The sequence below is a fragment of the Amaranthus tricolor genome, chromosome 9 (genome assembly GCF_026212465.1).
Source record: "Amaranthus tricolor cultivar Red isolate AtriRed21 chromosome 9, ASM2621246v1, whole genome shotgun sequence".
Lineage (NCBI taxonomy): Eukaryota > Viridiplantae > Streptophyta > Magnoliopsida > Caryophyllales > Amaranthaceae > Amaranthus > Amaranthus tricolor.
In genome coordinates, this window is record NC_080055.1 from 10,313,775 (window position 1) to 10,339,975 (window position 26,201).

Genomic DNA, 26,201 nt, shown 5'->3' on the forward strand with positions numbered 1-26,201 from the left:
CAGAAAATTAATTAAATGATCAATAAAAAATGGTTGAAATTACTTGAATGAAAGATTGAACAAAAACCAGATATAGAAATGAATAGAAAATTTAAAAGCACAAATTAAAGTATACTTTACATCAAATGAATTGGGGAAGAAGCAAAGAAAAAAAAATTTGGGCTAAAATATAAATATAAATTAAGCGCACAAATTCTCATTTAAAACGGTGTCACATGAAACTATTCTAATTTGGGCTAAAGAGAAAAATGCACTTACCCAAATCAACTACACCATGCTTCAATGGTCTAAAAACAGGAGATAATTTCACAATATGTATGAAAATCATAATTTGTCCAAAAGATGCTCGAAGCTGAGCATACAACAAAAGGTGCTCCAACAACAAAACCACAATTCATCCAAAATGTGTTTCAACTTCTTATTCTTAATGAAAATCTGCTTTATAATTTCTTAGATACGACGTTTCTTTCGAAGCCGACAACCATTATGTGCACGTTGAGTAGTATCTTCAATCACTGCAATCGGAGTATGATTGCCTTTACCCATTGTGTAGCCTTCTTTAAAGCCAAGAATTGCTTGTCTCTTCTTCCTGAAGTGCATAAACCCATTTACTCTCATAATGACAGATCTCAGCCCAAGATTTTTAGCAACTCTTCCCATATGTTCTGCTGTTGACTCAGCAGCATATCGGGAAGCCGTAGAGCCTTTCAGTTCTTCTAAGCATCCTGAAGATGCTCCTGCCTTTTTATTCCCCTTGTAGTCTGTGATGGTAATAAAAGTATTGTTTTTTAGCATCTTAATGTGTACGATATCCATTTTTTCTTCGGTGGTTTGTAGATGTTGAGAACCTTTCCAACGAACCTTCTGCTTATCATCCTGCTCCAAGGCTCCCTTCACAAAATTGTACAAGTTCATATTGGCGGGCGTTGTATGTATCTTTGCCCCCACCAAACTGCCCTTCCAGATAGAATCTGTATCAGAAACACAGAAGCAAGTGCAGATAATGGGAAAATTGAGAGAGATAGATAAAATGCTACTTCTATGAGAAGTATTCAAAAGGTGGGAAGAAACATCATAATTTAAATCATTCATTGTGCAGATAAGAAATAAAAGTGTATGACCATGCTAGAAAGGGAACAAGAATGAGGAAGTGCCAAACACTCCTCTCTCAACATGAAATTGCCTCAAAAACTCAAAAATGTGAAAGCATTTTGGGTATAGGGGGTAAATTCATGACAGCGGAGGAAGTAGATACCACCACCAGCTCAAGGAATAAAATCATGTTGAGTCAAAATCAAAATGTCTTAAACAAGAGAAAGAAATAATGGAACCAAACAAACAGCTATTGCAAGCAAATCATTACTCAATAAGGGCATTTCTGGATTGAGGATAAGGAAGTAGGACGTGAATGAATCAATAGACAAAAAGGTGGTGGATAGAGCCTAGAGGTGAAGATAGGAAATGAATTGGTGACAAGGAAAACAAAATGGTTGTAGCGTGAGGAAGGAGGCATGTTAAACCATTTGCTACCTTTGTAACAAAACCTTATCCCCTATCTGCACCTTCACTTCTCAATTCGACTTCATTTACTCCTCCCACCCCAGCCACCTTAAAAACTACGATAATCCCAATCAAACTGTCATAAATAAACCATACTTCAGAGGATTGCCCGCTTTTCTATCAGCAAAACACCTTTCTAGTTTCTTCATGCCCCTTCGTCAGGAAGGTGACTTGTTCTAGTTCCATTGAATAGTATGCACTTACACAATGACAATTCCCATACTGGAGCCCAGAGAAGCATGTAAGCTTATGAATTCATATTTATAACCTGGAAAGTTAAGCCATAATTGTTTTTACTGGTAAATCATCCCTTGGTCTATTTTACTAAATCCTTACTAATATTCAAACTTTATTCTAGGGGTGTGAATGAACCGAGCAACATCGAGCAAGACGTCACTCGGCTAGACTCGCGTCCACTCAAATCGTGTTGATCTTTCCAAGCCTAGAAATATAAGCCTCTGATTGGTCTCATTTCAAGCTCAAGTATAGTCGACAAATTGGGCTAGAGCATAAATTCAAGATTTAATTAAGCACCTATTCTTCATACACATGGTGTCACGCAAAATACATAATAACCTCACAAGCAGAACGACGAAAAGCTTTCCACACCTATATCCTCCAAATCCACCATAACTAAACATACAAGTGCACCCAAATGATCAAGGAACGAATTTTATTTCATTATAATTGAACAAGGAACAAATTTAATCAACTAAACTTATCTTTTGTGAACAAAATGATAAAATCAGCAAGAAACAGTACAATTTGCGAACAATTACAATTAACAAGATTAAATCAAATTAAATTAAAGCAGACAAAACGATAGACGGATCAAGACCTGAAAATGAAAACGCGCGGAAAAGAGCTCCGGTAATGGCCTTGTGCTTCATCGCCATTGAAATCTCCGATGAAGATTGATGTGTGTTTAAAATTAGGGTTTTTTCAGGTTTATGAGGTTTCTAACTGAATACGGGAAGACAAAAATGAATACTTTTTAAAAAAGCTTTTTACGTTTTTTCGTTAGTAAAAATATTATTTCCTCCATTCCGCTGGAATTGCACCAAAAGTTGAATTACTGAATTTTAAAGTATGAAAATTTTGATAACAAATATGGACAAAAAAAATTAAATTATGTGAATAATATTATAAAGAGTCAAAATATATAATTTTGATTTAAAAATAAAGTAATTGGTAGTATCAATTTAAAATGAAAAAATGATATAAAACAAGTGAGACATTTTAAATAAAAAATACAAATTAATTGGGACAGAGAATTATTTTGACGGTTTTCTATCTTGTTCCAATAAGTTTATTTCTCAATTTAGTACTTCGATTTGTTTACATAAAACTATCTTTACGTGTAATTTTATTTTATTTACGTAAAAGAATAGCGGTTAATTAAAGAACTATTTTCATAATTTTTAATAAAAATGCAAATATTTGAAGATTTTTAGAATTTTTTTAAAAGCACATAATTGAAAGTTAGAATGTGATTAAATTGATAAACCTTGAATATTCAAATACGTGAAAATCCTAAATTTTGGGTACTCGATGATTTGGGCTAGTGTCTTGACTCATTAAGGACAAGTCAGTTGAAATAAGTTAAATAATTAAAAAAAATTAAATGGATAACTTTGTGACTTTAATAAATATTTTATATTTTTGTTAAAACAAAATTAGTCCAATATTTGAACATAAAATAAAATAGTACCCAAGAAGTCAAGAATATGCTCCATTTAAAGGATTGCTTTTACATTTTTAAAACATTTGTGAGTGTGATATATGTGATGCTCCAAATACATTAAAATGTAATTTGACTCTATCGAAGATACAAAAGTCAAATTAAAATATAATGTTAAACAAATTTGACTATAGAAATACAATGTTTCTTTTAGTTTGTGTGATGCTCTAAATGAATTAAAAAATAATTTGACTCCATTAAGAATACAAAAGTCAAATTAAAAGCAAAGTCAAAGAATAAGAATACCTTAAATTCAAACTAAAAAACTGATTTTTATTCAAAACAAAGGGTATTAATTTTAAATTATAATTTTCCTCTATGAGAATTTAAGAGCGTACAATAATATTTTAGTTTATTTAATTTTTATTTTTAAAATTTTGAAGTTATCTAATATATGTCTTATAATAAATAAAAAAATTATTAAAAATATGATAATTAAAAAAATAATAAGTATAAAAGTTGCTTTTAGGTTATTTTTTATGTAGCTTCTAGACTTAATGATAAGTGTAAGAATTGGGTCATTATGTAGTTTGGTTGTGCTCGTCTTGTTTGGTGTTTGCTTTGTGTTAGCTTTCCTTTTATGTTCTAGAAAGCGTTTTTCTTTATAATCTAAGACGTAAAAATATTTTTTTGAAATTAATATATTCCATTCTTAGCTAAAAAAATAATTATTACTTATAGCTGGAAACCAACATTTCAGTTTTCAAATTTCTCTTGTTGATTTTGAAAAAAACCGAAAACTACGGGAAAAAATCCTCTGAAAGTTTCCCTCCTATTTTGCCCGATTCGTTAATTTGTTTTCCTTTCGGATCAATCTTCTCTCCTTGCCTTAAATATTCCGCGATTTTTAGGGTTTCATCATTCTCACTAATCACAATCAAACTATCTTCATCTTAGGATAGATTAAAATACACAAATCAAAATCAAAAACCCAAAAAGGGGGAAGAACAAAAAATCACGGGGAAGAAAATGCCAATCGAAATGCCTAGAGGATTACCATTTTCAGTAGATACTTGGAACCCTAATTCCAAGCTAAAACACCACCATTTTCTGACTCATGCTCATAAAGATCATTGTTCTGGTATCACCTCTCATTCTTCATACCCAATATATGCTACCCATCTCACCAAATCCCTGATCCTCATATTTTTCCCTCAGGTTGAGTAGCTTTCTTACCATTTTTTTTGGCTTTATTGTAGTTTTGAATTTTAGCTATTGCTAATTAGAGTTGTGCTACAATTTTATTTTGTGGGTTTATTTTGATTTTTAATTTTTAATCCAGATTGATGAATCAATGTTTGTGGAAATTGAGGTGGGCCAAACCATCACTGTTAATGATCCAGATGGGTGTTTTTCTGTTACCGCTTTTGATGCTAATCATTGCCCTGGTATTTGATTTATCCTTTTCTGCAGTTCATTTAATTGGATTTTTGTTTACGAATTTTAGGATAATTTGGGGAGGAAATGGTGGAATTGTTATTATGAGTTTTGTTTTTTTTTTTTTTTTTTTTTTTTTTTTTTTTTTTTAATTTTATGTATTCTTACATATATATATTTATCATATTTGAGAAAATTTAAGAAAGTGATATTTGAAACATACTTCCTAGAATGTATTGAATGTTTTAAAAACAGAAAAGCATCAGCGAAAGAGTCAAGAGAAGTGAGATGATCTTGATAGTTTTTGGTGTTTACCGCATTGGATTCACTGGGATCAAATTATTAGTGGTTGTGGTTTTCTTATGCTCAAATTTTTTGTTTGTTTTGATGTGTTGACATGTTGAGTTATCTACGAACTTTAGCTTAAAAAACATGAGAATGATGCAGAATCTGATTTATGTGGCTGAGTTTGTATTTAGACATTTTGATTGATAATTGTTTGGTGATTATGATAGTTGTTAGGTGGTTTATTAAGCTTTGAGATTATGTCTCTTTCTCCACATCATGTTGCGTGGCATGTGTTTTAGGATAACTGGATGGCAAAGTTTACATTGTTAAAAATGAGACATTTATCTGTCACACGAACTTTTAGTAGTTGCTAACAAGATTAACCTTTATAGAGATTAGATAGGTGTTGTTGTAAAATATGTTCTCTCAATTTGATTCATCAAAACGAATTTGGATGGCAAAGGTTCAAAAGTTTTAAACATAAGTTCCTGTTTTGGATTTTTGTTTTTCCAACATTATTGAAGTGGAGCTATAGGAAAATAGGGAATATTGTTGATCTCTCTGCATCTCAAATGATGTGTAGCAGTAGTAGTGTGTGCACAACTGAAGTGAGAAGAGATAAGGAAGAGTGAGGTGGAACTATGAAAGAGGCTATGTGCCAAATTTGACTTGGATAGTTTGATGCTAGATTCTCTTAGGAGTCAATTTGAACAAAAGAACATCACTAGGTTAGATTTTGTGAATGATTACTGTTTGTGAGTTTCTTCTTGTCTTTTCCAGTGATATCTTAGTTTATTGTTGAGTGAAGTGAAGGATGAAACATTCAGCATTGGTGTTTAATGTTTAGTTTGAAAATCAATTGTTCACTATTAGTTTAGGAAGCATAAGGTGATTGGGTGTATCATCTCTGATGATGGAATTGCTATGGTTAGAGAGAAAGTGAGCTCTATTGTAAAGTGACCAATCTAGCAACGACAAAACCTTAGATAATTAAGAGTTCTATTTGGAGCTTGCTTGGTATTATAGGAGATTTGTTACTGGATACACAAAAACCATTGCTCTATCAACGGCACAATGAAGGAATGAACCTTGGGAGGAGTGAAAATGCCACTTAGAGCTTTTGAAGCGTTGAAATTTGAAACACACCTTAGTGTGCCGCCGGCGGTTGGACACCTTAGATGGGCTGCTACCATCGTTGGCAAGGGAGGACAGCGAGGGTTGTACACAACAAAGGGTAAAGTTGAGTGAGATGTGGCAAAGAAAATGAGAAAGCAGTAAGTAGCTAGAGAGAATAAGAGAATGATTGTGATATTAATCAACAAGCTCTTCGAGTTGCTTTCACTCCAAAATAGCCAAAGGCATTACAAAACTTCAAAAGACATGGTATTACACATTATAGTGCATTGCATAATACCACTCCTACTAATGTTGGTCTCTCTATTTAAAGTACAATACTACTAAGGTACTACTTGTCCTTCTCCTTCCCTTGCTATTTGATTTGAGTGACCTATATGTAATGAACTAGTAACAGATAATAGGCTTACGAAGGGGTAATTTACGTAATTACTATGTTAGTGGTGACTTAAGGAATAAGTTAGTATTAAGAGGAGTTTTATTATGGATAGGGGAAATTAGAGAGTCATAAGATATCTTGGAAATTGTAAAGTGGGTGAGTCATACTCATAGGGAGATCTCAAGCCTCTCGAATAGCTTGATCTATCTTTTAGTATTTTTACTTTTTAGGGTTGTAATCATCCTTTTATCATCCATTTAATAATATAATTTCACTTTTGTCCTTTAAATATCATATTTCTAGATTTATTGTTTTCTTGGAATTAGTCGGCTCATAAACACTTTACCACGTCTAGAGTAAGTGAATTTTCAGCTTTGGGCCTTGAGTTCCTTTATTCATTACATTACCCCCGCCAAAAGCATCACCTTGTCCTTAAGGTGGAAATCTAGAAATTTTATGTTGATGGTTTGATAATCTTCCAAAGTGGCTTCCGAATCTAGTAAATCCTCCCATTTTATGAACACTTCTTTGCAATCTTCTTGCCGCTTCTACTAATCTCTGATCCCTACTGTAACATTTTAAAATTTAGTCTTAAAATAATGTTATTTATCAAATAGAATTTACTATTTTAACATTCAGGTTGAATAATATTATATTTTAGATGTAATAAATAAATAAATACTTGGGTTATAGTAACATAATAATTTATAATTGGGTTAAAGTCATATAGTAATTATAGGATTTATTATATTTTTTATCAGATGTTAAATGAGAGATGTTAACCCTAACCCTAAACTATTAATATAAATAAACCCAGAACTTTTAACTAAACTATTAGTATAAATAAACCCAAAAACTTTTGGTTGCCTACATCTCTTGCTAAAATGAGTTTTGTTTTTTTCTCTTTCACTTTTTATATCCTTTGTTCGACCACTTGGTGTTAAAGGAGAGTTGCAGTACATTTTTTTGATATCTCATTTTGTTCTATAATAGACATAATATAGCCAATTTTAGATGGGCTAGACTTGAATCTATATTGCTAATTTTCCATTTCTTTTATCGTGTTGCACCGCAAGAGAAGTTTGTGGAAAAGCTGTTTTAGTGAACTTAGTAGCTGTTGGTGACCGTCACCTGAAAGTGGAGCTACAATTGAATGGATAGTGCCTTTTTTTCAAAAGGAGACTGACCAGTCTGATTTTCTATTATGTGCTCTATTGTTAATACTTGAATTTTTGACATGAAATTTATATCCTTGACATTGTTGATTTCTTATCCAGAGTGATACATAAAAGATCATGAGTCTATCCTCCTTGATATTATATTGTGAGCAAAAAGTTAATGGCTCTATGTTATGTTTTAAGGCGAGTTGCTATTGAGGTATTGGCTAGCTTCACATGAGAATGACATAGCCCAAGAGCTACAGAATATCCTCTCAACTAGATATTTAGTGCAGACAAGGTCTAGGATTTTTCTTTTAAACTATGATGCGATATTCTCTTCTCCCTATTTGTGAAAGCATGTTTTAAAGATAATTAAGATATGTTTTACGTGAGATATGTCTACTCGTTCAACCTTTCATGGTTGACTCTTTTCTGTTTTGGTTTTAGATTGCAAGTGATTTGTAGGGGTAGCTGATTAGCAAATAAGGTATTATGGAGTGACAAAATTCATTGTAATATTTAAATGGATTTTTATAGTTTTACCTTAGTATTGGATTGTCTTAATGTAGTGGATGAATTGATAGATCTTCGTGACTAAGAATAAAAGTCTATATTTGGGACTTATTTTTGTGATGGGCATGTAGAAACCTTTAAACTTATTTAATTTTGAGTTTGAGTTTATGTTGGATCATTTATTTAATTTTGAGTTTAACATTTATAATGTATTGAGGACATATATTAAAGTTATTTTTGGATTATGCTTAATAGCACCCTCATCTAATTAGGTAGATACTATTAGGGCGTTACAATTGATATTTGGAGACTCTGCGAACGTAACTGATTCGACGAGTTAATTAAATTAGCACTAGAAAATATCTGATACTAATGAAGTTGGGGATTGAGAAATTAGAAATTTGATTTTGGGATTAGATAAAAATTAAAACTTAGGTGTTGGAGATAAACGTAGGCGGATTTAGTAAATTAGTGGAGTCGATAAAATAATCAAAAATTAAAAAGTTAAATTATTAAAAAATGAAAAAAAGGTTAAACTTAAAAGTAATTGGGAGAAACTATGGGTAATTAGAAATGTTTGACGAAAATAAATAATAGACAACCATTGTGTATGATGGTGGATCATTACTTCTGAGGTTTTATGATAAGAGACATCGTTTTTATAACATAAATGTATATTACATGTGATTGACTAATTGTGATATGTCCAAGTAGTTTTAGAAACGGTCATATACTTTAGTAAGTTTAGTTACTTGATCATGAAATTTTAAAGGGAGGATTTACCAATTCTAAAAGAAAAATGAAAAGAAAAGGAAAAAAAATTAGTTGAAATATGTAATTATGATATACTTTATTAAAATAAAATATTACATATGTATTAAAGTTAATCTTTATTTTTTAGACTGGTGTATGCTAAAATTGGGATTTAGTTATTATATATGGAAATATTTTATCGAGAATTTTGATGTTATATTCGAGGTGACATACTTTGAGGTTTTATTACTGGAAATATTTTGTATATAATAAAGGAACATATTTTAGCTTCTTTAAGATTTTGTTATCAAGGAGTTATGCCAAAATTTTGTATTAAAATTGAAGTCTTATCTTAAGAAAAGCTAAATATTGTTAGATGTAATTTTTTTGGGAACTCTGAATTTTATCTAATTGTTGAGGAGAATACATTTTAATTAAACTATTTTTTTACACTGAGGATGATCGTGATATCTTAAGAGACTATCAATTTGGTAGTAAACTATTGAGAAGTTGAATATTGTGATAAACTGAGTAATATGTTCATGATTTAGGTTTTATTATCTATTGAATTATTTGCTAGGTTAAATATAAGATTGAGATTGAGTCAATTAGTACATAAGGAATTATATATTTATATAATCTATGGTCTTATTATATGTTTTAGTTTATGTGTTATTTGAGGTTAATTGTCATTGTAATTTGGTTATTATTAGAAGTAGTTTTGAGGCCTTTGATTTTATTAGATTAATATCATGAAAGTTTTATGGACCTATGTTTGACTTGATGGAATTTTAAAATAAATTTTCGTGTTTTTGATGTTTGAGTTACCCTTAGGTATGTTTTGAATATTAAGGTGATAAGTTGGAAGTGCACTGTGGTTATCATAAAGGTTATTTGGTTTTATCGGCTAAAGATGATTTATGTATCAATTTTTGACTTTATAAGGATAGTAGATGTAATATTCGAGTGAGTCTTAAATTATTAAGGGCTTGTATGTAATACATAGTTTAGTTATTTCTCTAATTGTAAGATGATTGTATATATCTTTACAATTAGAAAAAAAAGTCAAGTTTTGAGATAAGGTTACATTGAATTGAAGCACTGTCTTATTAAATATTGGTTAAGGTTAGTTGGATGTGTGATCTACGCGTGATGACACGTGATTGGTATAGAAGGACAAGAGTCATGTAGAGTATAATATGACACAAGAAATATTTGTTTTTCAGCGAACACGCGTTATTATGTTGCTAGTTAAATTTCCCGTATTTGTCATGTATTACGAGTTAAACTATGTTTGATGTGGATGAATCTCATGTTATAGAGTTGAAGGAGATCCCTCTCAATGTCATTATTCTCGTATAAGAAACCCATGATGATTCATGATAGATATTGTTGCGAAAAAGTAACAATTATGAGAGTTATAAGTTATAATCATGTTATCGAGTAGGCTATTTGCGAGAGTGGGATGCCGCGAAGCGTTATTATTTGCAAGTGCGCAATCAGCACAAAAAGAATAATAATTTGCCTAGTATTGCAACTCCTTAGTCTGCTAGATTTCAAATAGTTTATATGTAGATAGGTTTGAAGACGAACTCTATTTAAAGTTGGCTAGAATCGTAAGATTTCAAGGGAGGAATGTCACAACTCTCATTATTTCAGGTTGACCATATCCAAATTTCTTGTCAATATTTTGTGATTGTTTGCTATCATATCTTAAGAGGAATTATTATGATTGTTAATAGGATATCTTATATATCATTAGTTCGTCGGGTTCTTTGTCATTATATATATTGACAAACAATTATTATTGTGTCTCTTTTTGGAGCCTTGGTTAGCTTAAATTACGTTTTCATCTAACTTGAGAGGATTTGTTGGAGGCATGGTGTTGAGTTGCGCTAGGGATTGCGCTTTTGTTCGGCTAGATCAGAGACTAGGTTATTATTTTGAGGAATATATTATTCATGTTACATTAACAAATGTCTCTATTTATGAGTTATTTTAGATGATCATTTTCTTCATCTATACAGATTTGTTATTAATAAGTTGTTAGATGAGTGTTGGTTGCATGTCATTGTTAATTTATTGGAAAGTATATTGCCAGAGATTAAAATGTATTATCTTTAGTCCAATTATTCTTAATGATTATTGGAGGTTGTGTTCCATTACCTTAGAGACTGTGTTGCATGAAATTATTGGAATTATACTTTGGTATTTTATTATTGAAATATTCAACAAGGACGTGTTTATTGAGGTCATTGAATTGAGATTGGCGATGTTTACACTTATTGAAAAATTAAAAGTCCATTAATTGAGAGTCACTTTGGTTATATAGGGAAATTTGTTATAAGGGAAATATTATAGAAAATGATTCTTAAATTGAGAATATTTTCTTTAGGATGTACTATAGGCTAAGGTATTATCTCGATAATTGTGGTCGGTTTGGGAGTGTTGGGTTGTGGTTGAGGTGTGGGAGTGGGGAGTTGTGTGGGTTTGGGCCGATTTAGGGTTTTTAGTGCCCTAATTCCTCTTGAAACTTATGGTTTTGCTCTTGGGTTTTGGCTTGGTCGGCGGTGAGTTTAGTGTGGCTCTCCATCAGAGTCGCCATGAGGGCGTTGAGCCTTTCATCGAAAGTTTTTATTATGCTGTGTATTTGGGTGGGTATGGACTGTTGAAGCTCTTGGATTTGCAAGGGTAGGGTTTATTGGAGCTCTTGAATCACACCACGAGTTGTGATCGGTGCTCTGATACCAATGTAACGTCGGCGGCTACCTAGACACCTCAGATGGGTAGCTACAACCGTAGGCAGGGGAGGGCAGTACAACAAAGGGTAGAGTTGAGTGAGATGTGGCAAAGAAAATGAGATAGCAGTAAGTAGCTAGAGAGAATTATAGAATGATTGTGATATTAATCAACAAGCTCTTCGAGTGGCTTTCATTCCACAATAGCCAAAGGCATTACAAAACCTCAAAAGACATGGGTATTACACATTACAATGCATTGCATAAATACCACTCGACTATTGGTTGTCTCTCTGTTTAAAGTATAATACTACTAAGGTACGACCAAAAAATACAACTATCTTCTTTTACTCTTCATGATTACCTTTGCCTTTTCCTTCTTGTCCCCTTGCTATCTGATTTGAGTGACCTTTACCACGTCTAGAGTAAGTGAATTTCAGCTTTGAGCCTTGAGTTCTTTGATTCATTACACTTAGCTACACCGCCGTTTTGTGACTACCAGATTTTTACAAGTCTTTTTCTAGAAATAGATGTGAGTGGATTTGGACTTGTAGCTTTCCTTGATCTTCAAGCAGTGAATTCCATCATTTTCAACAGCCTAGTGCTAGGTCCTAGAATTGTATCAAATGCATGTATGAGAACAATAGTGTTAGCAATGAAAAACAGAAAAAGTGGCCACATCTATTGGTATGACATTTTATCATAGACACAGAACAGAGGAATCTGAAAAAGCTAATTGGAGACTGATAAAAGTGGCAAGTAACTGTGGAGTTATGATTTTGAATTAAGATGCCTTTTTAAGAGAATTGTCCAATAAATTAGAATTAGGGGTTGTGGTAGTGGGTAGGGAGCATTTGAGGAAGAACATCAGCCAAGCTCAGTTCATAGTTAGGAATTAACCAAGATTAGTTCATAAGAAACCCAACAGAGGCTATGCAGAATGGAGAAGGAACAAAGGGGTACTTTCTTTCTCTTCTCCAATGTCCATTCCTGCCAATACCGCAACAGATTCAGGAAGATGTCTTTATGGATTTATTAAAGCTTGCCTCAATATCATAGTGGGGATACTATTCTAGTGACAGTTGATCATTGGTGGATTTTCAAGATACAACCATTTCATTGGCTCAACTCACTCATCCTTTTAAAGCTACCACAGTAGTCAGTAGCAGTAACTAAGGTAGGAGCTAGTATGGCTATTTACTTCACCCATTTCCCTCATCCATTGGCTCTATTTATCTCAAATCAGGATAAGGTGCTCTCTAGTATCTTCTGGAGGAAACTGATTTGGTTAAATAACATTGGACTGTAATAGTGCACATTGGATTGTACCTCGAGTGTTTTATGCAAGACAAACACAGACCTTGGGCCAATTGGCTACCTTGGGCTCAGTATGTCTCAACAATATGTCCATGGATTACAAGTATTTACAACCCTTTCAAGGCATGTATGTGAGAGGCCTTTTTTTTCTGAAATTCAACTGAGGACCAACTGTAGTTTCTTTAGTGGAAAAGCTCCTTTTAGATAAAGATGTAATGTTGTATGATCATAAGGCAAACATGTTTAAAGCACAACAATACATGAGAACTCTATGTAAAAGAAACCTTATTGTAATTTTTTATTTTGTTTCCCTTTTATGGACCTTTCTCCATCTCTTGAAGATTGGTAAAGTTTCCTACAAGCTTGAATTTCCGCCTCTGCTTATATTCATCCCATTTTTCATGTGCCCCAAATTAAGCGCGTTATTGAGATATTCCCCGTCAATGTAGCCTCATCCTCAAAACTTTTTGAGCTCAGAACTGAATCTGGAAGTGCTTTAGGAGTGTGCTAAGCTGCTCAAGGCCATGTCACATTATGGTAAATGCTTTTTGAGGGGCTACGATTTCCAGTTTTTGCTTAAATGAGGGTAAAAGCTGAAAGCTCCTCCCCCATCTTCATAACATCACCAATTCCGTATTCTTTTTACAACGGCTCCTATCTTTTTCCTTTGTAACCATAAACCACCTTAACTTCTCTTCAATTCACTTAGTTTGACTTGTACTACTCCCCTAATGTATAATCCTCAATTGAAGCATGTTGCAAGTCTAAAATAAGGTTGGCTTAGTGGCACTTGGCGATACAATAGTGCAAAATATTGTTTAGGTCATTATTATGGTAACGGTCTTGGTGGTGTGGTAATAGAGATGACATGATTGTTGTATTGACAAAACTTCAGCAGAGACCATGAGATATCCCTTAAGCCAGCCTAATAACGCATTTTCTTACACTCTTACTATGTGGTTAATGTTGGTTCAATGGATTTGAAATCTTTACAACTCGATCGATACCATACATGTGGTCTTGTTTTTGAACTATAGACGGTACATAGTTCTCAACTTCTCATAGGTTGCAATCTTGCAGAGGGTTAAGTTTCTTGATAGTTTTCGGGCAAGAGGTGAAAATGATTAACATGGTTGCGATATTTTAAGATGCTAAAAATATTCCATTTGATTGTTGTCAGCTCTCTTGCAATTTTTTACTTGGTTAACATTGCTGGTTTGTATTTTGTAATAACATTTTACCATGCTCTTGACTTAATAAGATACTTCTATCTCGTTGTTCAATGCCACTCCTCTCACTGTTATTAACTGTGGTGATTTAGAATTTAAGTTGGGTATCTAATTGAGAAATTGTATTTGTTGACTTGGATTTTCAGGGGCTGTGATGTTTTTGTTTGAAGGAAAATTTGGCAATATTCTCCATACTGGGGATTGTAGACTCACTCCTGAATGTCTGCAAAATTTGCCAGAAAAGTATATTGCCAGAAATGGGAAGGAGCCCAATTGTCGGCTTGATTTCGTTTTTCTAGATTGTACATTCGGCAAAAGTCTTATGAATATCCCAAGCAAGCATTCTGCCATAAAACAGGTTTTTTCCAGTCTTAGCCATCTAACTTATTCATTCTGGGTACAATTGTTTGGGTGAGGCTTTGGAGCCCACAATCGTCTCTGAATGAAATATATATCCGTATTAGTTTGAAGTTTTCTGAGCATAATCCTAGAAATAACTTCTTGAAACGGTGCTGTATGTAGTTGCCACCTGACCCTGGCTTCATTTTGATTTTGCTCAGGAGTGATTTTGTTTTGCTTCGATATGATTTCCTAGTTGCCTCTATGGTGTTTCCATATAATTGGTTAAAGGCTCATTTTTAACTAAAAATTTAAAGGCTCATTTAAAAAAATAAAATTCAAAAGCTCATTATTGATTTTGCCATCATCGTAAAACTTGGGGTTGTTTGGCAAAATAGGTTATAGGCAATTTTAGCTTATTTTGATATAAATAGAGGGTTGAGTGGTCAAACCATCCAATACTAGTGTTTGGTAAATTAGCTGGTTAAAACAATTTACTTTTATGAATAAGCTTTTTTCGAACAAGTTGCTTATAGCAGCGGTTTTAATTGATGTAGTCAAACCAGTCAATTTAATCAACTGGTCAAATTAGCAAAAATGTAATCAAGTACCAATTATTAGCTATCGTTGTTTGCCAAACATCTAAACACTCTCTTTAGTTCTTTTGATAACTAGAACTTTTGCTTTGAAAAGAGAGCATTTGTTTTCTTGATATTCAAATAATTACCTTATTGAATATGTAAGGAAATAAGGATTTTGTCAGTTAGATCTATAGTTTACAAACTTTTTGTACCCTTCAGATTTTATGACCTATAAAATACACCTTTTGATATGCATGTAGAGAATATGATACTACAGTGCATCTATTATTGGCTACTGCATATTGCAATTAATGCATCTACATGGGCAAATCCACGATTCTAGTATAGCATGAGCTGAACACTATCTCTGCATGTGTGCCGAACTAACTCGGCTACCATTCTTATGTGTTATATGTTATATTGTCATGAATGGCTAGGAGGGGGGAAAATATAGGAATTTAGCAATAAATAATACTTAGTAATTAATTAGTTGGGGGAATAAAATGTAGGGATAATTAGTATAAATAGAGGGGAAGGGGAAGGGATTAGGGATTCACTTTTGATGTTATATTTTAGTGGAGTTTAATACTCATTAGGAGAGAACAAGCCCCTTGAATGCTTGTATACTATCTTTTGTAATCGTCCTTTGATTACATTCAATCTTTTGTTCATACATTATACGTTTTACACACAAATCGATATATTCATATACATTTTCTGTTCTGTCTTTAGTAATTTCATCTCATGGCCAACTCAGTCCATGACATATACCACTCAATATTGATAAGAGTTATAATCAAATGACTCAAGCCATAGGCCTAAATTCCCCTGCATGTACACTTATTGATTGGAGAAATTTTGAATTATCTTTGCTTTATTTTTCTCTCAGATGTGAAGATGTCTGGTCAATCTAAAACTTTGTGTCAGGAAGTTGATAATAAGCTAAGAAGTTTGTGTTTGTGCAATGAAACAGATTATTAATTGTATATGGAAACATCCTGATGTTCCAAAGGTATACCTCACCTGTAGTATTCTTGGTCAAGAAGAGGTGCTTAAAGAAGTTTTTCAAACATTTGGGTCTAAGATATATGTTGATAAGGCTAAGCACCCAGATTTTTACAAAGCTTTGGAACTTATATCTCCGCAAATCCTGTCCGACGATCCTTCTTCCCGTTTCCATTTATTTGATGGTTATCCGAAATTGTATGAGAAGGCAAAAAAGAAAATAATAGAGGTTCGTGAGAATATGCAGTCTGAGCCGTTGATAATTCGACCTTCAGCGCAATGGTATGCATGTGAAGAAACCGAGCTTACAGTTATGGAAAGGAAAATTTTAGAAAGATCAAACATTCCAATAAAGGATCAGTTTGGTGTTTGGCATGTTTGCTACTCTATGCATTCCTCAAGACAAGAACTGGAGTGGGCTTTGGAACTTCTGTCTCCTAAATGGGTTGTTTCAACTACGCCCGAGTGTCGAGCCATGGAGCTAGATTATGTTAAAAACAGCAATGATAGCGCGCGAGCTTCTGATGACCGTTTCTGGAAGGTTCTGGACATGAACATGGAAACTTCACTTAGAGTTACAAGTGATGTAATCGTAAAAAGCAAGGCTGATTGTGAAGAACCGGAGCTGCTTCAACTACCAATGATATTGAGTAACCAGGAAAGTCTCTTGGAGTTGCCCTCAAGCAAGAAGCGACAAGTAACATTATTTGGACGAGCAAGGCTTGGCTATCATTCTTGCATGTCAGCTGAAGAAAGGAAAAACATTCGATTAAAATCCGAAGAGTTAGACTTACAGAATATGCTATATTCTGATGATGGTGAAACTAAAGACAAGGCCAACGAGAACGACTTACGGGTGAAACTGATATCTTCTGATGACAAGGAATGTGACGATGAGAATGCCGGTTATGACATAAAAGAGAAGCTATTATCTTTTGATGCAAAGGAAAATAATCCGGAGAAGGCTATCGAGAATGACATAGAGGTGAAGCTACCATCCTTCGATGATGATATGAAAAGCATTGCCAAGAATGATAATGAGAACAACACAGAGGTGGTAACTGCTGATATTGAATCGAATAAGTTAAGAACAGATGCAATGGCTTGTAAATCTGCTTCATATTCTTATGTTTTATCATCTAACGGTTTCTCTGAAAATGTCCGGAAGCTGTATAGGTCTATGAATGTCCCTGTTCCTGAACCTCTTCCCTCCTTGGTCAGACTTATGAAGTCTATTAAAAGTGGCAAAAGAAAATATGAGAATTAGCTAAAATCTTTCATATGCAAGTGTATATTCTTCCTATGACCCTATTTTCGCAATGCTCCGTTTAAGCATTGTAAGGATCTCAGATGCACAGAAAGGGAATAGAATATCAGAAATGATGCCGAGTACTGCTCACATTAACCGTCATCCCACCAAGATTGCTCGGTCCTGTGGTAGGATCCGAACTTATGATTTCGAGGCCACAAGTTCTAGTCACGGGATTCTTCAGATATGAACAAGGTTACAAGTTTCTTATTCAAGTGCGAATGTACATATTACTGTAACTTTTACTAATATGAAATTTTTTCAGAAATCAATGAGAAAGCCGATTCTTTTCCCATGTCAGGAAATGAGTTCAATTCCGATCTTTACATTGATTGAAAGAAATCTATGGACATATAACTGTTCCACTTGTTTTCTACGACTGGTTCCGGAACCTAAATAGACATTTAAGATATTGAAAATAGGCATTAAGGATACGGTAAATAAGCATTAAAGATAATGTAAGTAAACATTAAGAATATGGTAAGTAGACATCAATTTTTAATGGACAGGGCTTGAAATACATCTCTCAAAGAGACAATCTCTAAGAGATTAGCTGTTATGTGAATGACTTCAGGTACAAATGAGCTCATAACAAACTACATTGATTTGGTAAATTCTTTGGAGAAAGGAAATGTTGTATGATGATTTTGTGCAACTGAATCACATCCTTTCATAGTCCAGTTTGTCAGACTGCACAGTAAATTAGGCCATTAGAAGAAATACTTGAACCATATGCAGATTTGTTCATGGGTAATATGGGAAGTACCTTAATAAGCATATCTGTAGGAAGCCAAGCTGGTGATGTTGGTATTCCAACCCAAGAAATCTGAGTATTTATTTAGCAAATTTCAGGATGTTAGTAATCATATAATTGCATTTTACTTGAACGAGAAGCTGAAATGTGTATGGGTGGTCGAACAACCAATAGATGTGTTTGGTAAATGACTTTTACGCCATCTGAAAAGTTGTTCTGAGTAGCTTGTTCATTGGCTTTTGGTTCTTAGGTTCTTTTTTTTTTTTAATAGACAATCAATGAACACAACTAACTTTTACCAAACATTGCCTTAACAATTGACTTATGTTGATGGCATATGAAGAACAAAAATAGCAGAAACAAGCCAATTGAATCAACCATCAACCAACAACGAACAACCAATTGCCAAAAATGCGGAGTTACTTACGAGTGCATGTTCCCCTGTCTCAAAGATGCGCATATCCAAAACCTGCATTAAAAAGTTGCTAAACATGAGGATTGAAGATACCCAACTCATCCTAATTTCTTGGGAAAAAAAGGGTTTTAGATAGTATTGGACTCCCTTTTATTCACAACAACTGTTGTATTTGACTTTTTGATACTATTTATTGATTATCTTTAATTTGTATTTTATTCTTAATTTATAGTCTTATTTGATTCATTTTGATGAAAAATTTATTTATTATGATATTTTTGATAATTTTTAATTAAATACAATTTGAGATATTATTAATTGAATATCTACATAGACAAACATACATAAGTCAAATGAGATAATAATAGGGATTAGAAGGGAGTATCAAATTTTACCTCTCCACGATCTTCATAAATGTAGTCTAACCCTTTATAGTATGGAGGATGTCCAACAGATAAATACTGATCATTTACCAAAACACAAACACAAGCACAAATACATTTTATTCCTCATTTATAAATTATAATAATAATTGCAATTTCTGATACACAATACTCACATTGATACTATTAAGATACTTCTCCTTGTCCACGCTTACAATCTGACCTTTCTTCACTGCCCAAAATCAATTTTGAACAAATAAGTCAAATAACCATATTCTAATATTTCATTATTTCGATTTCAATGTTACTAAGTAGCTTCCACTTAAATTGGTACATAAAAGTGCACAATCTACTATGTGACAACTAAATGTTATTTTTAACTTTAAATTAGTACATAAAAGTGCAGCTTCACGTGAGTAACAAGTGCATATATTTCGATATTTCGTCGTCCAAGTAGTTCCCTAGACTCCCACCTAAGTGGAGTTTTAGTGGATCAGATATACACAATCTATAAATTGACACTTAATGATAATTATTCACCGGAAACTTCGAAAATGAGAATCAAATTCAGATCTTACTAGGCTTACAACTTTTATCGGATGATAAGTAGTTATTTAAAATAAGCCCGATTAATTAAAACCAAGTATGAATCGACTTGTGCTGAAATAACCCGACTTGAAATTTTAAATTACATCGTCAAAGTATTTACATACAGAACTAATTTATTCCGACTCAAGATAAAATATCCAAAGCCGACCAAAACACTCAAACGTACACCTCAAATGATAATGATAAGGAGTCCAAATAATGGAGCTTAGGTTAGTTGAACTGAACTCAACCGGTGATCAACAAAATTCATAAGCACCCAAAAATAAAAACAATAAATAATGTACATAAAACAAGATATAAATTCTTATTTTCCTCTTGGTTGATAAAAATGAAGAAAAAATGAAATGCTCACTTGAATAAACAGGCTTTGAGAGCTTCTTAGGGGGAGGCTGATCATTGGATATATCTTGAGTTTTAGTTTCTGTGAGCTTTTGTGAACTCTTAGCTTCTGCTCTTATGATTACCCGACGTCGAAAATCGATATTTCTTGTAGTTTTAGAGAAAGAAGAGAAGCATGAGAAGGTTTGAGGATTTGGTAGAGTTAAGGAGAAAGCCATGGGAGATGATGAACTGAGTTTTAAGGCTGAAAATGGCACTCTGTTTGGTAGTGTTGTGTATTTTCAGATAAGAAATGAGAGAAAAGTGTGTTTTGAAGGAGGGATGTGGTGGGTTTAATTTTAGTTCTATCTTTAATGTTAAGGGCTTCATTTCAAACCCAAAATTTTGTTGCACTTCCTCTAGTGACTCATTCACAATTTCTTTTAAAGCTGCTACTGTCACATACTGTCTTTCGATGAGATGAGTTTAAAATAAAAAGTCTATATGCTAATAATTGGTATTAATTTGACCATTTAACTCATATATAAAATGCCTTTTACATTGAGACCGTCTCATACAAGATTTTATATTTCATTTAATAACTATTCTTTAAAAGGCCATCTCTTGGTAAAAAGACTTCAAATAAAGACTAAAATTTTGGGTTAATTTTCACATGGAAGCAAAAGAATATTGGCAAATATAATGTCCTTCAAATTATCATAAAATTTCAGTTATTTATACTCTCTTCCATTCATTATTATTGTCCCATTGATTTTTTGAACTCTATTTATTACCTTTTTAAATCATAATAATCCCTAATTATACTTGATTAAAGAAAAAAAATAATATAAATTTATTTACATTGAGAAGAATAAATCAAAAGCTCACTTGCCTATGTTTTAATAATTTATAAATTAGAAATAAAACACATATTAAGAATTATTGATAAATAATATTCAAAAAGAAAATGAGGCAATAGTAATGAATATGAGGGAGTATCGGTCTTATACTAATTTTATTTTTTTGAATAAATATTATAATTATTTTTATGAAATATCTATAATTATATATTTTTTGAAAGAAATAATTATATTATTACAAATACCATATAATTGAGGATTATACTCCTATTTATTTTGTAGTTTTCTTTATTTTTTAAAAAAACATAGTTTGGTTTTTAATTTGAAATTTCATTTTTATATGCTCCAATTACTACCGTTTTAAAAATATAATTTTTCGAATAAAATATATTCCCTCTAATTCACTAGTAATATCCGTTTTGGACATTATTCATCTCTTACTCTTAAATTGTATTTTATTAATAATTTGTTAACACATCGTAAAGTAGAATTTTGTTTGATTCGTCTCAATACAAAGATTGTTCATATCAACTTTACATAAATTTTAAACATAAATTTTAATTATACATAATTAAAAATATTAAGTATTAAATAAATGTATTGAATAGAGTGCGTAGGAGAAATGGGACTCAGATAGGGGTATTTAGCTTCTACTTCTATTCTCCATCTTTTACTCCATTTTTCTACTCTTTCCTTCCCCTCCTTCAATTCCCCTAGCCCGGCCTGTTGCCGCCTGTCTTCACCATCGGAAACCCGCCAGCCCGCCCGTATTACACAGTCCAGCCAGTTATCGTCTTCAAAGTTCAACCAAAAATGAACCCACCACTCAGCACTCAAGTATAGAAGAGAAGGAGGAAGTTTCCGCTAGGTAATTTGCTTAGCTTCTTTAGTCTTAAACTAATTTAATTAGGTTTTTATTAAGATTTTAGGGTTAATTTTACTTTGTATTAAGTAATTTCATATGGGCGTATATCTACTTACTTGCTTTTGTAATTTGTAAGCTAGATGTGAGTAATTGAGCTCATGTTTAATGGGTATTTATTGATAATTTTGTATAACTATTCACTTTGCATTTTGGTGTGCTTATTATACATAAATTTGATTGGAATTTGTGATTAAAATGTGGGTGATTGTAATATGTTTATTAGTATAATTTTCTGATTTTTAATGATAATTGTATTAGACTATTTACTCTTTGTTGTTGTGTGTTTGTTATACTTATTTAGTTGCAAACTAGTAGTTTAGTATGATCATTAAATGATTACTCCTACATGAGAACAACTTGACGAGGGTTCGAATGTGAGGGGGTGTTGGGATGGTTTATCCCACTTCGACAAATTGAAGATTGGTGTGCACACTTTGTATACAAAGTTATTGGAGTCCTTGTTCCCATTGCCATATGATTTTGGGATAATATATATCTCCATGGTTTATGAAGTGTGTGCACCTCGTGTCTTCTCGTTAATTTGTTAGTATTCACAATAAGTCTAGCCTAATTTGACATTGTATCAGAAGCCAATGTGAGAAGATGTCACGATTTTGAAACTCAACCACCTGTTATTTAAAGTGGAATATTCAGCCTCGACGCGCATCTATACTTCTAGCCCAATGGGCTCTCTTGTGAGGGGGCGTGTTAGAGATAACATATCCTGAGTTGGTTCCTTGACATATGTATTATTAGCTTTTTTTTTATATGAATGTATTATTAGTTTTAGTAATCTACATTATTAGTTCTATATCTATTGTATCTATGTAGTTGAGAATCCTAGCTTATTAGATACAATTGCATCTTTCACTAGTGACTAGTTTGATGGAAATAATTGAACTTTTGTTTCTTTTTACTTGCAACACATTGACTTTACACATTTCACAAGCCTTTCTTTGACCTTTATAGTGAATAACCTTTAAGAAAATGGTAGTCATGTGAAATCTTATTAAGTTTCATTAAATCAACTTTTTATTATTTTAACTTGTGTATAATTAGAGATATTAGTTATTAAAAAACACTAACATGCGTGTTTTGAAAAGTGTTGCAATTAAAAAGAAACAGAGGAAGTAGTAGACAACTGCGCGTCATTGTGTGTATGTTATTGACTTTGTAGGTGATTAGGAGTAGCATTGGCAATTTTACATTCTATTATTGTTAGTTTCATGCATTGTGGAAGTATTTTTAAAGAAGTGAAAGTTTTTTTTTTTTTTTTTTTCCTATTTTTACCGAAACATAACAAAATATTGATATTAGACATGAAGCTTAGTTTCATACTTTTTTCCACAGAACTCACATGTACATTGAGACAAGGTTTCCATTTACCTAGACTGCTTGAATGAATTTAGCCACTTTCTTGCGCACACCACCACCAGCGCCTGCGCTTCCTGCTTCCAACCATGCCGTATCTATCACTAGGTTCCAATCTTTACTCTCCGTATCAGATATATGTCTTTCGGTTTATAACAGTTGCTACATTTGCATAGTAGTCAATAATAGTCAAACAATGTTGTCATACATCTTGCTCTTTATTTTTAAGAAAAAACAAAGTCATATGAAATCTTGTTTGATTCATCTTTATACATGTTTTCATTTTTCACAATATATAGCGTGTTGACAAGTGTAGCAACTATTAAAAACCAGAGAAATCTCTTTTAGCTTGGCAATTCATCAAATAGATGGTGTGCTACTACAAATGCAGTAATGGGATTTGTGTTTTACTTCTTCCAAGTTACAGAAATGAAAATTTTGCAATATGGGGCCAAAATTTGAATTTTTTCATCAAAACAAAGCAAGGTGGAAGTTTGCCAATTCTCAAGAATTGCTCAATTCAGATACCTTCGGGTCAATTATGGATGCTTCTTGGACCTAATGGCTGTGGCAAATCTACCCTTCTCAAGGTAAACTTTCAATCTTTTATTTTAATTTGCCTTGTTTTATGTTTCTGTAGCTGGGTTTTCAGCTTCGTTGCTAGTAGTTTTTTGGGTTTGTATGTATTGTATGATTGGATGTTGATTGGTTTTTATGGTGCAGATATTGGCTGGTCTCTTGAAACCAGCTGATGGGAGTCTTTATGTTCAGAAACCTAAAAGCTTTGTCTTTCAGAACCCAGATCATCAGGTCAGTTGTGGGCTTTGTTGTTGGAATTGATTGTATCATATCCATTACTTCGATGGGGCGAATGATTTATAGTTCTTTGGTTTTAGATTATAATGGAGTAAAGTAAAATGACTCATTAAATCATGTGAACTTCTTATTTATGTGAAACTTGCACATAACGTTTGCTACCAAGGGTCAATTGGAAACAACCTCTTTGTTAGTTTTATCATTAACAAGGGTAAGGTTGCGTACATTGGACTCTCCCAAACCCCACCCCAGGTGCGAACCACTTAATAGCGTTGATAATGGAATGTTGTTGTTGGAATGTTCAAGGTGGCTTTTTTGGATGTATTTATCAATAATATTGTAAGCTCGCAAAGTTAGCTAGATGTGAGTTAGCTTGTCATCACCAGAATCATCTAGGGTGAACATAGATACTTTAGGTTGATGATCTTTTGATGAAGATTTGCGAGTCATTGAGCTATTCTGTGTTACTCGGAAATTTAAATTTGCGAGACCGTCTTATGATTTGAAATATCTAAAATTCCACCCGAAAAAGAATTTACGAGAATCTATAGGTACTATTAGAGTCTAACCTTTTAATTTTACACATCCTTGATCCACCCAGTACTTGTAATCAAGTTTCAGTTTTAGCATGTATTACTTTTCCCTGGTAAGATCATGGATTTGATTTCCGCTGCCCCCTCCCCAAGCCCTCCCCAAACTCTCCTTTTCCCTCGGTCAATTCAATAAAGTTTCGGTGTTTGAGCCAAAATTCTATTTGGTGGTTGTAAAGAGAACAAAATTGGGTTGTAAAGAAAAAGAACGAGCTTTTATGTTTATCATAAACATTACTAGGGGTAGTTTCGGTGATGGATTGTTGCTGTTGGAATATGTTGGTTTTATTCCTCAGTTTCTTCGGTTATAGATTAACTTGTTGAACTAGTAAGTTAAGATTCAGGGATAAAATTATCATCTTTCTAGTTTCTAGTAAGCTGGAGGGATTACACATTACTAGCTTATATTGTGATATGGTGAATTAATCTTCGACAGGTAGTCATGCCTACGGTAGAAGCTGATGTTGCATTTGGTCTTGGTAAGTTTGATCTGACTTACGATGAAGTCAAATCGAGGGTTGCAAAAGCTTTAGATGATGTAGGCATGTCTGACTATTCACAAGTAAGTTTCCGTAATAATAAACTTTAAGCGTCGAAACTATCCCGAGTGTCGTCACTTATCGATAAAATGTCGTATTGGATTTTCTAGAGGCAAGTCCAAACTCTCAGCGGTGGTCAGAAGCAGAGGGTTGCAATCGCTGGTGCATTAGCTGAAGCATGCAAAGTGCTGTTGCTGGACGAGCTCACGACTTTTCTAGACGAAAGCGATCAGGTATTATATAAGCGATTTTGAATCGTTTCACTTAAAGCGAACTCTTTTATGTACATGAAAATGATGCTTGTCGTTGATGCTAGATCGGAGTAATCAAAGCGGTGAAGAATTCTTTGACGAGTTCTGGAGATGTAACGGCATTGTGGGTAACCCATCGATTGGAAGAACTCGAATATGCAGATGGTGCAATCTATATGGAAGATGGGAGAGTGGTGAAGAATGGTGATCCATCAACCATCTTGAATTTCATTAATAGACAACAAGCCTTGTACATTAATCAGATTAATTTATGATGTATTTCTTGCCTCTTTTTAACACTAATTCATCAATTATTAGAGTTCATCAAAACTATTTTCATATCATTGTAACAATTTTATGTTCAAATACAAGATTATCTTGTCTAGGGATGATATATTATAAAATTTTACGGGTTTTATATAATATTCGCTGCAATTGGAACGGATATGAATATTAATTTGGTGGATCGTGGTTGGATATGGACCGGAAAAGTCTTACTTGTCAGTTCATCATGGGTATTGGGTAATTTGTGGTATGATAATTTTATTTTAGGTGGATATAGATATTAGATATGAAGAAGTTAGAAGGTGGTGATACGACATCCACTCGTAACTTGTAACAATTTTAAATTTTTCATTTCAACTTGACAGTAATTTATATTTTTACTATTAATTTTATTTTTTGACAATGAAAAAATATTAGCAATTCGTGTAATAAGGATTTTTGATACACTTATCATTTTAGTACGTCCCTTAGATTTTGTACCAATTTCATTCTAAGCTATTATCCCACGTTTTCATTTTAAATTTCTAACTATAAACTCATTTCTCTTGTAAATTAGAAACAATAACTTTTAGTGACACATATCAGTACTTTGATATTGTCAAATCAAAGTCAACATATTAATTTCGTTATCACTGTTCTCAAATATTTTCAGCTTTGTTACT

The 26,201-nt window shown here is 32.9% G+C and overlaps 4 protein-coding genes across 5 annotated transcripts; 2 read left to right on the forward strand and 2 right to left on the reverse strand.

The window, feature by feature from the left end:
- Positions 1-278: 278 nt before the first annotated feature.
- On the reverse strand, positions 279-2,646 carry LOC130823140 (probable ribosomal protein S11, mitochondrial). Its single transcript, XM_057687763.1, has 2 exons — positions 2,399-2,646; positions 279-971 (listed from the first exon to the last, which is right to left on the reverse strand). Exons 1-2 carry the CDS (start codon positions 2,454-2,456, stop codon positions 451-453), a joined length of 579 nt encoding a protein of 192 aa, XP_057543746.1. The 5' UTR covers positions 2,457-2,646; the 3' UTR covers positions 279-450.
- A 1,305-nt stretch (positions 2,647-3,951) lies between these two features.
- On the forward strand, positions 3,952-17,728 carry LOC130823141 (uncharacterized). The gene is made up of 4 exons (XM_057687764.1): positions 3,952-4,459; positions 4,584-4,689; positions 14,336-14,547; positions 16,083-17,728. The coding sequence occupies exons 1-4, from the start codon at positions 4,271-4,273 to the stop codon at positions 17,379-17,381; spliced, it is 1,806 nt and encodes a 601-aa protein (XP_057543747.1). The 5' UTR covers positions 3,952-4,270; the 3' UTR covers positions 17,382-17,728.
- Positions 17,729-17,864: 136 nt separating this feature from the next.
- On the reverse strand, positions 17,865-20,304 carry LOC130823142 (NAD(P)H-quinone oxidoreductase subunit O, chloroplastic). Its single transcript, XM_057687765.1, has 6 exons — positions 19,937-20,304; positions 19,152-19,207; positions 18,988-19,053; positions 18,605-18,646; positions 18,190-18,249; positions 17,865-18,113 (listed from the first exon to the last, which is right to left on the reverse strand). Exons 1-6 carry the CDS (start codon positions 20,139-20,141, stop codon positions 18,084-18,086), a joined length of 459 nt encoding a protein of 152 aa, XP_057543748.1. The 5' UTR covers positions 20,142-20,304; the 3' UTR covers positions 17,865-18,083.
- Positions 20,305-21,403: 1,099 nt separating this feature from the next.
- LOC130823144 (ABC transporter I family member 10) lies at positions 21,404-25,674 on the forward strand. 2 transcript variants are annotated; one of them, XM_057687767.1, is made up of 7 exons: positions 21,404-21,630; positions 23,038-23,166; positions 23,486-23,648; positions 23,782-23,868; positions 24,901-25,026; positions 25,114-25,236; positions 25,320-25,674. In XM_057687767.1, exons 2-7 carry the CDS (start codon positions 23,087-23,089, stop codon positions 25,527-25,529), a joined length of 789 nt encoding a protein of 262 aa, XP_057543750.1. In that variant the 5' UTR covers positions 21,404-21,630; positions 23,038-23,086; the 3' UTR covers positions 25,530-25,674. The 2 variants fall into 2 exon arrangements, with proteins under 2 accessions (XP_057543750.1, XP_057543749.1); XM_057687766.1 differs by having other exon boundaries at positions 21,408-21,630; positions 23,480-23,648.
- Positions 25,675-26,201: the final 527 nt, after the last annotated feature.